Source organism: Lissotriton helveticus, chromosome 7, assembly GCF_964261635.1.
Source record: "Lissotriton helveticus chromosome 7, aLisHel1.1, whole genome shotgun sequence".
Taxonomy (NCBI): Eukaryota; Metazoa; Chordata; class Amphibia; order Caudata; family Salamandridae; genus Lissotriton; species Lissotriton helveticus.
In genome coordinates this window covers 1,262,585,788-1,262,599,116 of record NC_136068.1, presented here as the reverse complement: position 1 = coordinate 1,262,599,116, position 13,329 = coordinate 1,262,585,788, and the positions used below count along the sequence as shown (strand labels likewise).

General features: G+C 48.6%; 1 protein-coding gene across 3 annotated transcripts in view; it reads left to right on the top strand.

The window, feature by feature from the left end:
• MYCBPAP (MYCBP associated protein) overlaps positions 1 to 13,329 on the top strand; it is a 1,019,029-nt gene that overhangs the window by 88,277 nt on the left and 917,423 nt on the right. For 2 of the 3 annotated variants that reach the window (XM_078654453.1, XM_078654451.1), the window contains exon 3: positions 12,745 to 12,904. In XM_078654453.1, the coding sequence (XP_078510579.1) occupies positions 12,745 to 12,904 (160 nt within the window). Of the gene's footprint in view, positions 1 to 10,567; positions 11,131 to 12,744; positions 12,905 to 13,329 lie in introns of those variants that run through there. The other variant, XM_078654452.1, reaches the window with a different exon arrangement.

Here is a 13,329-nt window from a genome sequence, read left to right as displayed (position 1 = left end):
CGAAAAGCAGAATACAGACCTATTCTGGATTCTCACATTTTGAGGGGCGTCCCCAACTTGCACTCAATAAAGAAAAGTAAATGAAATTGTCAGTTTCTCAATGAGTTTTTCTCAGCGCACTTTGATTATCTCAATCTTCATATGAACATCACAGTGAGCCTTCACTTGATGCCACAATATTTCTTCTTTCTTCTATTTCTATCACTACGGTAGTCTGTTGTGAACAACATTCACTTTCCCTTTCCAGGTTCCACCTACCTAAAAGCTCACACGGTTTCCACTAGTCACACGCGTTGGAACACCGGGTATGGGCGTTTACGTTTTCACGATCTCCACACGGGTAATCCTTTTCCACTCTGACACTGATGCACTTGATTTAATAAAAGGTTCCGATGTGGGTCTAAACTATTTTTCGTGCATTTTAGCTTTTCCCACAGTGAATTATACATCGCCGACTTGATTACCTAAACAAGGATGGTGTTAGTAAGTTAGCATGTGTTTTTTACTGCACGCGCTTTTAACTCTCGGTGTTTATGAAGAGTAAACGTGATTCACGGTTTTGGTCTCAAGTTTTCGGTTTTTCATTTCACTTTTCCAACAGTTTAGCACATTTTGGTAACTCTATCTACCTCTTTTACTTTCCAAACTGTGATTGCACTTTTTTTCGATTGAAACTTTATTGAAGCGTGCTCACTTTTCTTTTGGAATGTATTCACTAAGGCCGTCGGTCACACTTTGCATGATGACTTTGTTTATTCATTATCACCAGCGTTCACTGGAAGTCAAGATTTAGCACTTCTTTTTTACACATGGCACCATCAAATCATTCGGTGTGTTCTATGTTATGGCATGTTGCCTTTTTCTGTACTGAACTCACGTTTCTTCCATATTGCAGAATTTAAGCCCTGAAGAAGGGCCACAGCCCGAAATGCAGAGGGCATATCAATATATGTAAAACCAACATTGTGGCATCAAGTGGAAGCTCACTGTGATGTTCATATGAAGATTGAGATAATCAAAGGAAATGTATCAACTCAGTAAAGTGCATTGAGAAAAACTCATTGAGAAACGGACAATTTTGTTTACTTTTCTTTATTGAGTGCAAATTGGAGATGCCTTTCAGAATGTGAGGACAGCGCTTTCAGGCATTGTTTCATCCTCATACTCAGGAGGATTTACCAATCTGCACCACTTGCCATCTAAACAAGTGTTAAACAAAACCAAACAAGAGTGCGCTCATCTATACCATTGTTGGTCTATATAATACTTCTTTTGGGTTGTCTCGGGTGGCATCCCATGCTTTAGGTTGATTTTTCTTTACAAACAATAACTATATTGATGGCACAATGACAAGGGCAGCACCCCACACGGGATCTATTGATATGATTACTCGAGGGGTGGGAGGGAATTAGTTAATGTTCTAGTTCTAACCTTATTTGAATATTCAGATTGATTACACATGTAACAAATTGAAAGTAATATGAAAAAGTTCATGTCAAACGATGCGAATTGAACTGCTGTATTGCAATGTTATGACGCAACAGAAATAATCAATAACATGTGTTTACAAAAAAAAAAAACTAGGGTGGTGCCTCAATGTGCCATTGGGGCATTCATGATAAAAAAACAACTGCAGCAATCACCTACCCAGGTGGCAGTCTTCAGAGTCTACTCATGGTCCATGACAATAAGATCAACATCTGAGTCCCATTGCTTTCTCGCTCTCTTGGTGACCTTGGAATCATTCGCTGTCTCGGTGACCTTGGGATCAATCGCTTTCTCGGTGACCTTGGGACCAGAACATCACACATAAAGGGCAGGCCACTGAAGAGAGAGGTATCCACAAAAAAAACTCTGTGGGCAAAGGCACTGAAACACTTGCCCCATCTTAAAACTGCTTTCAAGTGCAGCCTACTTGCCATCGTCTCATCCCATAGGAGCTGCAAAAAGTAGGCACCGAGAAAGAACAATTCTGGTGTGGTGGCAATAGAAGAGTAAATAATTAATGTAGGTCCGACCAAGCCATTCTAATTGTGCCCCATTTTTATTTAGTCCCACCAGAGGTCTGCGCACAAGTCTCAGCAGTAGCATGGTACACCACACGCAGGAAAGAGACTCCACCCTTTATTTTTCCATTCACCTGCTGCACTTTTCATATGGGAGTCATTTGTGCTTCCGTAAGCACGCGGATGGCTCATGCTTGGCAAGGACCTGGCGGTGTTTCTTCTGTGTGGAAATCTTAGTGCCGGTATGGAGAAGAAGGACCACCCTTCATATCTCCCCCTTCATACCTCTCCAGCCACCTAGCAGGCAGCGCAGCGCAGCTCCCTTTTCAGGTTTAATGTCATTTATCACCCACCAGGTGACTGCTCTAACTTCACGGAAGAATTCACTGATTTTGCTAGGGACCAGTACTCACAAAGTGACAAATTGATCTTTCTTGGAGGCTTTAATCTTTACTGGGGCATTTGGAAGTTTCAGCTATACCAGGCTTGCCACATTTCTCTTAGGAAATAACCTCTTTCAAAGTAGCACAAAACCAACCAATTCCAATGGCGACACGCTTGACCGTATTATTTAAAATATGCTAACTGCTATTAATCCTATACCAGTAGATTGCTCGGACCACTTCTTTATTCCTTTCTCACTGCACCTGTCCATTCTGTAACCCTTGGCCAACATAAAAGGACTACTACCTGGTTCTGCAACACCAGAAACATTGAACTTGACACTCTCTGCAACACAGCTATGAGGGCACTTCCAGTCTCAGACGCCAATGACTTGACCACCCAATGTCTCACCAGCCTTTCAGTTGTGATTGATAATGTTGCCCCACTACAAAGCAAAAAGAAAAGGCTCACTCCAACTGCACCATGGTTTAATAAATCCCTCCATGAAGAAAGAAAGATCTTGAGACACCTGGAGAAACAATCCCCTTCCACCATTAATCTCTCTAATCTCCATTATGCAGGATCGCGCTATCACAAATGCAGCTTTTGTGAAAATGCAAATCACTTCAGAGCCAACAACAGACCTAAAAAGCTATTTGACCTTAACAAAACAACCAGCAACTCTTCCTCGGCCATCAAATTTGACGACCCTCCCAAGAAAGCAGCAGAATTTGCACTATTCTTTGATGAAAAAATAAAATTGCTTTGGGGATAAACTTGAGAATATATTTGATGGGTGTACGTGAACTGGGTGCTAATTTTGATATGTATGATGACTAAAAATCAATAAAATATGTTTAAAAAACAAAACAAAACAATTGCTTGTTGATCGCGTCCCTCTTCCTACCCCCCTTGAGGACCGCAAATCCAAAGTCTTGTGGCACAGCTTTGACGTCATCACTAAAGGGAAGAGGTGTGGCGCTGTGGCCAGGGTGCCTGACTCCGGAACCCGGGGGCTCACGGTTCGATCCCCAGCGACAGATTAGCCCAGCACCATGTGACTCTGCAATAGCTCCCTCAATCTTCCCAATGGCCCCCAGCGCCTTAACACCCTCGGGCAATTGTTTGTGCTTTACAAATACTTTTTTTTTTTTTGCTGTTTCAAAAACCTTTATTAGCTTGCCAGAAGAGACACAGAATAGCGCCTACAACCCTGGGGCCGGCAGGGTACAGTAGTGAGTCAGCAATCACCTCAGGTGTAACACAGCCCTTCAGCCGACAACCCTGGGGTCCGGCGGCAGCACCTCTATAAATGTATGTGATTCAAGCAACACCAGCATAGTATACACTGTAATCATGGTGAGGCACATGTGAGATAAATCTCCTTGTAGACCTGTGTAACCTTTGATCCACACAATCAAGAGAACTGAACATTAGGCAAGCAGGTTCCAGGTGATATGAAAATCATCATCGTTATTAACAAACCCCTCCCCCCCTCCCTGTTTCACACACACAATGTCATTAAATGGCTATACAATATGAAACACTATACGGAAGTCCGTGCACATTCGGTCCTCTGCCCACCTCTCGCAAATAGGCATCAAGCATTCCATGTTTGTCACTTTGCATAAACTTGTCGCCTCTCAAGGTGCACCAGTGCCCTGTTGTAGGTAATGTCTTGGGATTGGCACTCTGCCCCCCCCCCCCTGCCAGACACCCTCCCCGTTCCCCAACATCGCTTGGAGGCTCCGAATCCAGGTGCGTAACCACCCCTCGTCAGTGTCTACATAGCTGTACTATCAGCAGTGCCTTCTTGAGACCCTCCAGCTATACCCACCACGTCCGAGTCCCCCTTCTGAGCAGCGCCTCTTAGGTACGATTGATATAATCCCCAGAAATTTTTGGGGCGACTTGTAGGGGGTAGAAGTTTGCTATAGTTTTCAGTTTGGGTACAACAGAAAAGCATATCCTGTGCCCAACGGGAAACAGTAGGAAGAGGCCCTCTCATTCAACAGATCGCCACCACTCTACGTGCTATTAGCATTCCCATGTCTGCTAGCCTCCGGAGTGCAACCGGGAGTCCCCTAGAATGTCCTATGAGCACCAGTGCCTGATCAGGAGTCAGCTCGACATTAAGTATCTTACTCATTTTGGAAAAAATCCTGTCCCAATATGTCTGTATCCCGGGGCAGCTCCACGCTAAGTGGAGAAAGTCAGCAATTGGCGCACGGCATCTCTCACAGGCTGCCGATTGGCACAGGTCATATCTATGTAACCTTTCTGGGGTATAATAAACCCTTTGGAGAAATTTGAAATGTACCAGTCTATGCCTCCCGTTTAGGGAAATTTTCCTAGTGTTTACAAAGCAGTAGTGCCACATACCGTCGTCTATTGTAGTCGATAGGTCTCTCTGCCACGCCACTCTGGCCTTCATGAGCTGGTGCTCCTCATGGGTCATAGCAAGTTTGTACAAATTAGTCAATAATTTACAGGGAGACGCCGTTTTGATTACATAGGTGAGTTCCGGAACTTCCGGGTGTTCCGCCAGGTCTGGGCCCACTGGAAGTGGAGCAACAATGAGAGGTCACTTCTATCACCTACAACCTGATCCCAGGTTTTAACCATGCCGTCTTTGAAAAAGTCTCCCGTCAGGTGAATGCCAAGCTGCTGTAGAGCCCGGACTACACCCCTTTCTCCAATGGGGGACAGCCACAATGTCCAATCCACTGGCATGATCGGCGAGTAGAGCAATACTCCTCCCTGCCTATGCAGTAGTGTGTGCCACGCGTGGTTAGTAGCTGTGATGGAGTCTAGAATCCCAGTTCTGCGGTCCATAGGCTGGAACACCGTGACCGGAAGAGGAAGTGGCTCCGCGAACAACCCCTCCATACGTACGTGTGGGATGTGCCTGACTCCATGAACCCAGGTGTGCATGTGTGAAGCCTGCGCCACTCTGTAATATAATTCTAAATCTGGGGCTCCAAGGCCTCCCATGCTGTATGGCAGTGTGAGGATCGTCCATTTAACTCTAGGCTGCTTACCAGCCCAGGCTAGTTTGATCATAAGCTGGGTTAAACGTTGAAAAAAGGCCTTAGACAGCACAATCGGGATAGCGTTCAATAGGAACAAGAGTCTAGGCAATACGACCATTTTGATTATAGCAATACGTCCCAGGAGGGAGAGCGGGATCTTGCTCCAGATTGCCACATCATCCTCCAGTCTACTGATCGCGACTCCGTAGGTTTCCCGAAGCAAAAGTTCTGGGTCAGTGTGGATACGCACTCCCAAATATCTTATCGGGTCCTCAGTCCATTGCAACGGATACTCCATGTCAAACTTCTGAGTAGCTGGAGTTAATGGGAGGGTCAGCGATTTAGACCAGTTTACTTTCAGGCCAGAGAGAGCGCAGAAATGGACAACTTCCCTGAGCATAGGCGAAAGGTTATTTTCTGGATCACAAATATACAACAGGGTGTCGTCCGCGTACATGGACACAACTATGTTATATGTGGGGAAGCGTTTGCCCTCGTTGCCGTGGTATTCCTTCAGCGCGCAGGCTAATGGCTCTGCGACTAAGGCATATAATAGTGGGGAGAGCGGGCAGCCCTGCCGAGTTCCTCTACCAATTGGAAAACATTCCGTAACAAAATTGCCGATTCGCACCCTAGCGGAGGGCTTGTTATAAAGAGCTCCTATCATTTGGAGAAAAGGCATGCCCAGTCCCATCCTCTGTAGAACCTGCCGCAAAAAAGGCCATTCTACCGAATCAAAAGCTTTCTCCAATATGTAGGAACACTGCGTTGGCCTACGTGTCCTGTTTAACATGCAGCATTGTGCCCAGTACCGTGCGTATATTGTAGGTTAAGTTCCTACTAGGGATAAAAACCCGCCTGCTCCGGCGCCACCTGCTTGGGGGCCAAGAGCGCCAGACGAGTCGCTAGCACCTTAGCGAAGAGCTTAGTGTCAACATTTAGCAAGGAAAGCGGCCTATATGAACTGCACTCGTCATGCGCCTTTCCAGGCTTAAGTATAGTAACTAATAGTGCCTCACGCATGGACTGAGGCATGCTACCTTCCACACAGATGTCGTCAAACAGTGCAGATAGATGGGGTATGAGTTGATCTTGGAAGGTTTTATAAAAACCCACCGTAAGACCATCTACTCCCAGAGCGCTCCCAGCTCGCATAGATGCCAGAGCATCGATTATTTAATCCTTCCCTATTGGATTCATCAAGAATTCCCTATCCAAGTCGGAAAGCATGGGCAGCTCTATGTGCTCCAAATACTCCTTGATTTCGTCGGTGAGGTCTCCGCACTTCGAGGAATACAAGTCAGAGTAAAAGCTCCTGAACGTGTTTGCTATTTCCAAGACATCCGTGCTAGTCTGGCCGCCCATAGTCTTCAACTCAGTCACCTGCGGTTTCCCTCTCTTACCCTTCAGTATCCTAGCAAGGACCGAGCTGGGCCTCTCTCCTTCACCGTAGATACGCACAGTCGCATATTTGCCCATATGTTTAATTTCCCTGTCTGCTTCCTCGTGGTATTCCGTAAGAAGGGCTTTCAACTCCTCCGCGACTACAGTGTCTGGGTGTCGCAATTGTCGCTCCTCCAGTCTCGATAGTTGTCTCTCCAACTCAGACAGTCTCTGTCTGATGGATTTAAGGACACTAGAGTGCTTGGACATAGCAACGCCTCGCATGTAGACCTTAAAGGCCTCCCACACGGTTTGGAAGCTATCAACCGATCCCACAATGTAATCAAAGAAGATATCTATGGCCTCCGCTAACTCACCCCTAAATAACGGGTCAAGGAGCGAGAACGGGGGAAAGCGCCATGTGAACGGGGGAATCGCCTTTGTTGGAGCTTCGAGCACCAGCAAGAGAGGCGAGTGGTCCGACAAGGTGCACGGCAGTACACTACAGTCTCTGATGCGACTTACCAAGGTGGAGGCAGCTAGCCAATAATCAATTCTGGTATGGATGTTGTAGTAAGCCGAGTAGTGGGTGTACCCCCCCGGAGCCTTATTTCTGTATCTCCACATGTCTTCCAGGTCTAGGATAGTGAGCAAGGTATTCAGCAACTGGGCCGCTGCCAATGGTCTACGCTGGGGACCAGCAGATCTATCTAGAGTTGGGTTGAGTACTAAATTGAAATCACCTCTCCACAGAATTTGCGCAGTGCTGTATTTGCTAACTATATCCGCTAGTGACTGGTAAAAATCCGGGGAGTCATAGTTTGGTCCATATACATTAACGACTACCAAGTCCATACCTAGGCCTTTACAATTTGCTATCACATAGCGGCCCTCCGTATCCACCCGTAGGGGACTCAGAACAAGTTTCGATTTGGGATTCACCCAGGTTAGCACCCCTCTGGCGTGGGTCGTGAAGCCTGCAGCTGCAATATTACCTTCCAAGCGTTTGCTGTGTAGCATCCTGCTAGTGAGAGGGAGATGTGTCTCCTGGAGGAGGGCTATATCCACTCGAAGACGCTGGAGATAGCTTAGTACTTTCCTTAACTTGCGGAAATCGTTTAGCCCTCGTACATTCCACGTGCGTGTGCGGATCATGACAGGGGACTGACTATCCCCCATTTTAGGTAAACTTAACATTGTCTCTGAAGCTGTGTTTTGTATCAGCACGGTGTCTATATAAGCCTAGTATGACCAGTGTGTGCAAACAATATAGTAAAACCCCCTCCCCCAAATAACTCAAATCAGCGAACACGACCTCCCCCCTCCCACAGCAGACCCCCCCCCCCCAACTGGGCCTTGCAGAGCGCACTACCACCCCTCCCTCCCCCTTCCCACATCCCAAACATGGTAGTCTCCGTAGAGACAAACAGGTGCATTGCATGCGGGGGTTGGGGTTGCCTAGCAACCAACCAGGAGTGCTGGGGCGCACTACACTGGAGATCCTCTGGCTACCATCCGCAACATCATCTAAAGAGCATCAGTGAGGTTACTCGTTACACAGTCAAACTTAAGAGGTCAAGCATTCTGAGAGGCACTCTGAATGTGTAGCTATGTCTCCTGTCGTCGGACTGGCACACAGCCTCACTCCCCCCAGGCCCCATACATAATCCCGCAGCCACTATGCAGACCCAGGGGACAAGAAGCACGCGAAAGAGCCATCTCGTGCCGCAGTTCAATAATTCGGAGCATGTAGGCCCGGCCTGATCCATTACCACGGTCAATGACCCCCACCCCTACAATAACAGCCCCGTTGATAACTTTAGTAGTCCTTGCTGCAATCTGCAGCCTCTCCACCGTACCGCCTTATACCGCCATCAGGGAGTAGACAGTCTCTCTTGCTCATCTAGTTGACTACTCCCCTACTTCCGTAGGTAGATTCGATTCCCTGCGCTGTTCTTTTGACCAAGTCTTTAAGGCTCGTTGCAGTGCTCCAGGGTCCGTGAACAAATGTGAATGCCCCTGTCGGTTAACACAAAGCTTTGCCGGGTACAGCATGGCATAGTCCAGTCCAAGGTCCCTTAGTTGTAGTTTGAGCGGGGCAAAGCACTTACGGGCCTCTTGCACTCTGACAGTGAGGTCTGGGTAGAGCGAAATCTCCGAGCCCTCATATTGCAGCGATTTCTTTTCCCTGGCTTGTCGCAGGGCCGCATCCCTGTCCCTATAGTTAAGCAACTTGGCTATGATGGGGCGCGGAGGGGCCCCGGTGCGCGGACGTGTACCTAGCGAACGATGTGCTCGCTCCACAACGAACATTGGGGAGAAAGTTTCATCTCCAAGAAGTGTGGTTAACAATTTTTCGATGAATTTCTCCATATTGCCAGTCTTGGTCGATTCCGGAAGACACGTTATTCGAATGTTGCAGCGACGGGAGCGAGCTTCCAAATCTTCTGTTTTGTCTTGCAAGGATTGCATCAGCTTGTCCAATCTTTTGTGGTCGGTGTCCAGCTCCGTCTGCGCCTCCTCGACCTCCGTTAGCCTCCTCTCGGACATGTTGAGGCGTTCTGCGTGCTTGTCTATGCGCTCCGCCATTCTGTCCATTCTGTTGGTGAGGGCATCTAACATCGACCCCAGCGACGTCATGCTGTTTTGGAGGCCTTTTTCCATTGCTAGGAGCATGCTTTTGATGTCCGCGCCCCCAGCTGCGTCGTCGTCACCCTGCTCGGCATTTTTGTCTGCACCCGTAGGGCCCTGAGACCTCGAGCGCCTTTGGTCGAAGGTGAGTTTGCTCTGCGTCTTATCACCCTTACCCATCGTGCAGCGCAGTGTGCAGTGCTCCAGGTGACTCAGCTCCACCTGGGGGAATGGCTCCTATTGATCCGGGGTGGTGGATTCAGCAAGATTCACGACACGTGGCAGCGGTATACCTTGTGCGTTTTCCCAGCGGTGTCCGGGTCAGACTCCAAACTCAGGGCGAACCGGGCTCATCACAGGCCAGCCAAAGCCTTCAAGTACCCCGCCCAGTTTGGCCACTCCACAGCCGTAACAGACTCTTAACAACCAGCAAGTCGGGGGGCCCAACTGAGGCAGGATCGTCAGGGAAAGACCATGCCCACTCCGTTGAGGCAGTGATGCGGGCAGCGGTCTGTTCAAAGGCAGCGGGGGGAGAGTGGGGTGCAGCTGCCGCTCCACGGATAGTCGCACTCACCCTTCTTGCGTGAGCTGGGGTTTCGCCACCTATAAGCCCCAGCCGGGGAGGGGGTCAGCCGCTCTCACTTCGGGCCCTTCGGGGGAGTGGGGGGGGCACTCCATGCGTAGGTTTTACAGGACCTGAGAAATCCACCTGTGTCAGGGTCCCAGCCACGCGTCTCCTTCCGGCCTCCCCTACTAGCCTGCCCCGGGCTTGCCCCTGAGTCACCCAAGGATGGTCCGTTCCGTCACCTGCGCAAGGCCGAAGAGGCCGACCAGGAATGTCGCCTCGGAAGTGCGGCCGCCCGGGTTCAACGGCGTCCACAGTCCCCCGGCCACCAGGACCCAGCGCAGGTGCCAAATGCTATTCAGTCCGGGCAGTCCTCCCGCAAGCACTCAACCTTATCATGATGCCAGGCCTACAGCCCCTCAGGCTAGTCCGCCAGGGACCCGCACCTTGGTCACTCCCCCAGGGGCGATGAGTGCCTCGCGCCGTGCTGCGCAATCAGGCACGCCTCGCCGAATCCGAGGCACGGAAGTCTCGCTATCTACTCCCCAGGGGGAGCGGGGGAGCGGGGGGGGAGGCCGCGGTGATAACAACCCCCCTCTGAGGCAGTGGCCGAGCGCCAGAAAGTCCGCACCCGGTCCGGGCTTTCCGCTCGCTGTGAGCTGCGTCACGGGGCACAGGCCAAGTACTAGCCGCACGCAAGATGACGCAGCGTGGGCAGTCCAGTCACTCCAGGTCGGGGCCTGAGGGCCGCGTCGCCTCAAGGATCTCCCAATTCCCGGCACCAAACCGCAGTCACGATGTCGCCACCGGGCACTCTGTTGTGTATACGCCGCCGGGGTCGGTGCCAGAGCCCTCAATGGCTCCACTGATGCAGGATTTTGAAGGATATTATTAGTTGCGGGATGGAGCTTCGGGATTACTCGGCCATCTTAGTCGCCGGCAAGCTCCGCCCCCCACTCTTTACAAATACTGGACATTTGACAAGATGCCCTCCTCAAAAGCATTCAGAAAACAAAACCTTCAAACCACTCTATTGATCCCTTCCCTAGCGACATTGTCTTGGACTTCTACACCTACAAGCCCCCCTGCTGGACCAGTCTTCTTTCCTGGTGCTCTCAAAACAGGACAGGTTACTCCACTTCTAAAGAAACCCTCTATTGATGTGAATGACCTCAACAATTTCCGCTCAATCTCCAACCTCACTTTTCTTGCTAAAATTACTGAAAGATGTCTAGTGGAGCAACTCTCCCAACACATCAAAGACAACAATTTTCTTGACAAATTTCAATCTGGCTTCACTAAAGCCTGCTGTACTGAAACAGCCCTACTACAAGTTATCGATGATGCCCTGCGAGTTGTTGACTCAGGCAAGCCATGCCTCCTGATCCTTCTGGACCTATCCACAGCCTTTGACACTGTTAATCACAACACTCTTCTGAACACATTAATTCAAAGAATGGGTTTTGAAGGCACGGTGCTAAATGGTTTGAATCATACCGGGCAGATCTCAGATGATCAAAATAGCAATCTGTCTCCCTACATCAAAGGCTGTGGAAGAAAGGGTCCCTCAGGCCTTGATCCTCGCGTCCACCCTCTTCAATCTTTACTTGGAACCACTGAGAAATCTGTAATAAAATCCAGGATCCGCTATCTCCTCTACACTGATGACACCCAAATCTATCTAAAGGTGTCCTCCGCACACAACATATCAATCCTCAACACCACCCTCAACTCCATCTAAGATTGGATGTCAACGATGAGTTGACATCCTGAATCCCTCCAAAACGGAATTCCTTCTTCTCTTACCGCAATCCCTCTTCCTCCTGTTCAGTCATGAATGGACAATCCTTCCATTGTGGACAGTTCCAAATCCCTAAATGTCATCCTAGACAAAAGACTCAACCTACATTCCCATATCAACACCATCGCCAACAACACATGCTACCAAGTGTGCCTTCTCTTGGGGGTTTGGCGTTTCATTCCTGAGCAAGACCCAAAAAACGTTGGTCCAATCACTGGTTCTCTCCAGATTGGCCCACTACAACTCTCTCCTTGTTGGCCTTCCCAAAACCCACCTTACCCCTCTAAAATCTACCCTCCACTCAGCGGCACGTTTTGTCTATGAGGCCAAAAGAAATTATATTACACCCATACTGTTTTCTCTTCACTGGCTTTCCATTGAAGCTAGGTCAATTTACAAGACTCCCTGCATCACCCATAAAGCCAAACTCAAAATATCACTAAATAAAATTGCATTAAATAAAATAAACGTTGTATCCCACGTCTCAATTATAGGCTTGTAATATCTCCTTATCGGCTACTGTGGGTTTAAGGCCGCGATAAGGGAGGCAGAACAACACAAATTAAATACCTATTTTAAAAAATGGGGAGAGGATGGGGCGTAACAGCCAGAGCTGCCAACTTTGGAGCTGTGGAACCAGGCGTGGGTCTTGGCGTCGGCTCGACATCCTGTGATTCTGGGCAAATCACATACTCATGCCCCCCTCCTCCCCCAGAGGTCGCAAAGGGCAAGCCAGGGGGCATGGGAAGTAAATTCTACCTCTAGCAGCCCCTAAATGACATCCATGGGTAAAGCTGGACACTGCTTACACGAATTCCTCTGAAATACCTGTGTTTAAAAGGCCACTTTTGCAGATTCAATACCCACATATATGGCATTCCTACTATGCGTGTCCACTGCCATGTGGAAGGTTGTAAGTACTTTGTTTTTGTCTCTTCCCAGCTCCGTGTCCCAAGGCCTCCCCCAGATGAGCAGAGGACCCCAGTAACCAGCAGGGTCCTGGTCAGGAAACATCGACCCGAGGAGAAAGTGAAGAAGACAAATCTGGTGGTGGCACGTGCTGCCCCCTCAGACGCAGCTCCAAAAGGTTTGGATTACGCAGGTAAGACAATTCTTTTTTCCGTCCTCTCTCGGGTACAATTCTTTTATTTATTTTTTGTGATCTTATATAGCACACATTAGTCTCAGTAGGGTTTTAGAGAGCTATTCATGAAGTGGGTGTGAAAACACCAGGCAGAAGCTACCATGTGTTGTCTCGATACATGGAAACTCGAATGTTATTTACAGTACAGCGCTTGTTAGAGGAAGACCGAAGATGGGTAGGTAGGGTGGGTAGTTAGAGTGTTATGTTCAAATATTACAAAGGAATACAGTGCAAATAGAAACAATTAGGTCATTGTGCTTTACCTAGTGAATATTGGCAAAATGTAGCAATTCGAATTCTCTATTTGTACAGTAGAAACTAGATTGAAGCCTGGATTGTCAAAAAAGAGTAAAGTACAGACATCAGGAAATTAATTTGTAGGT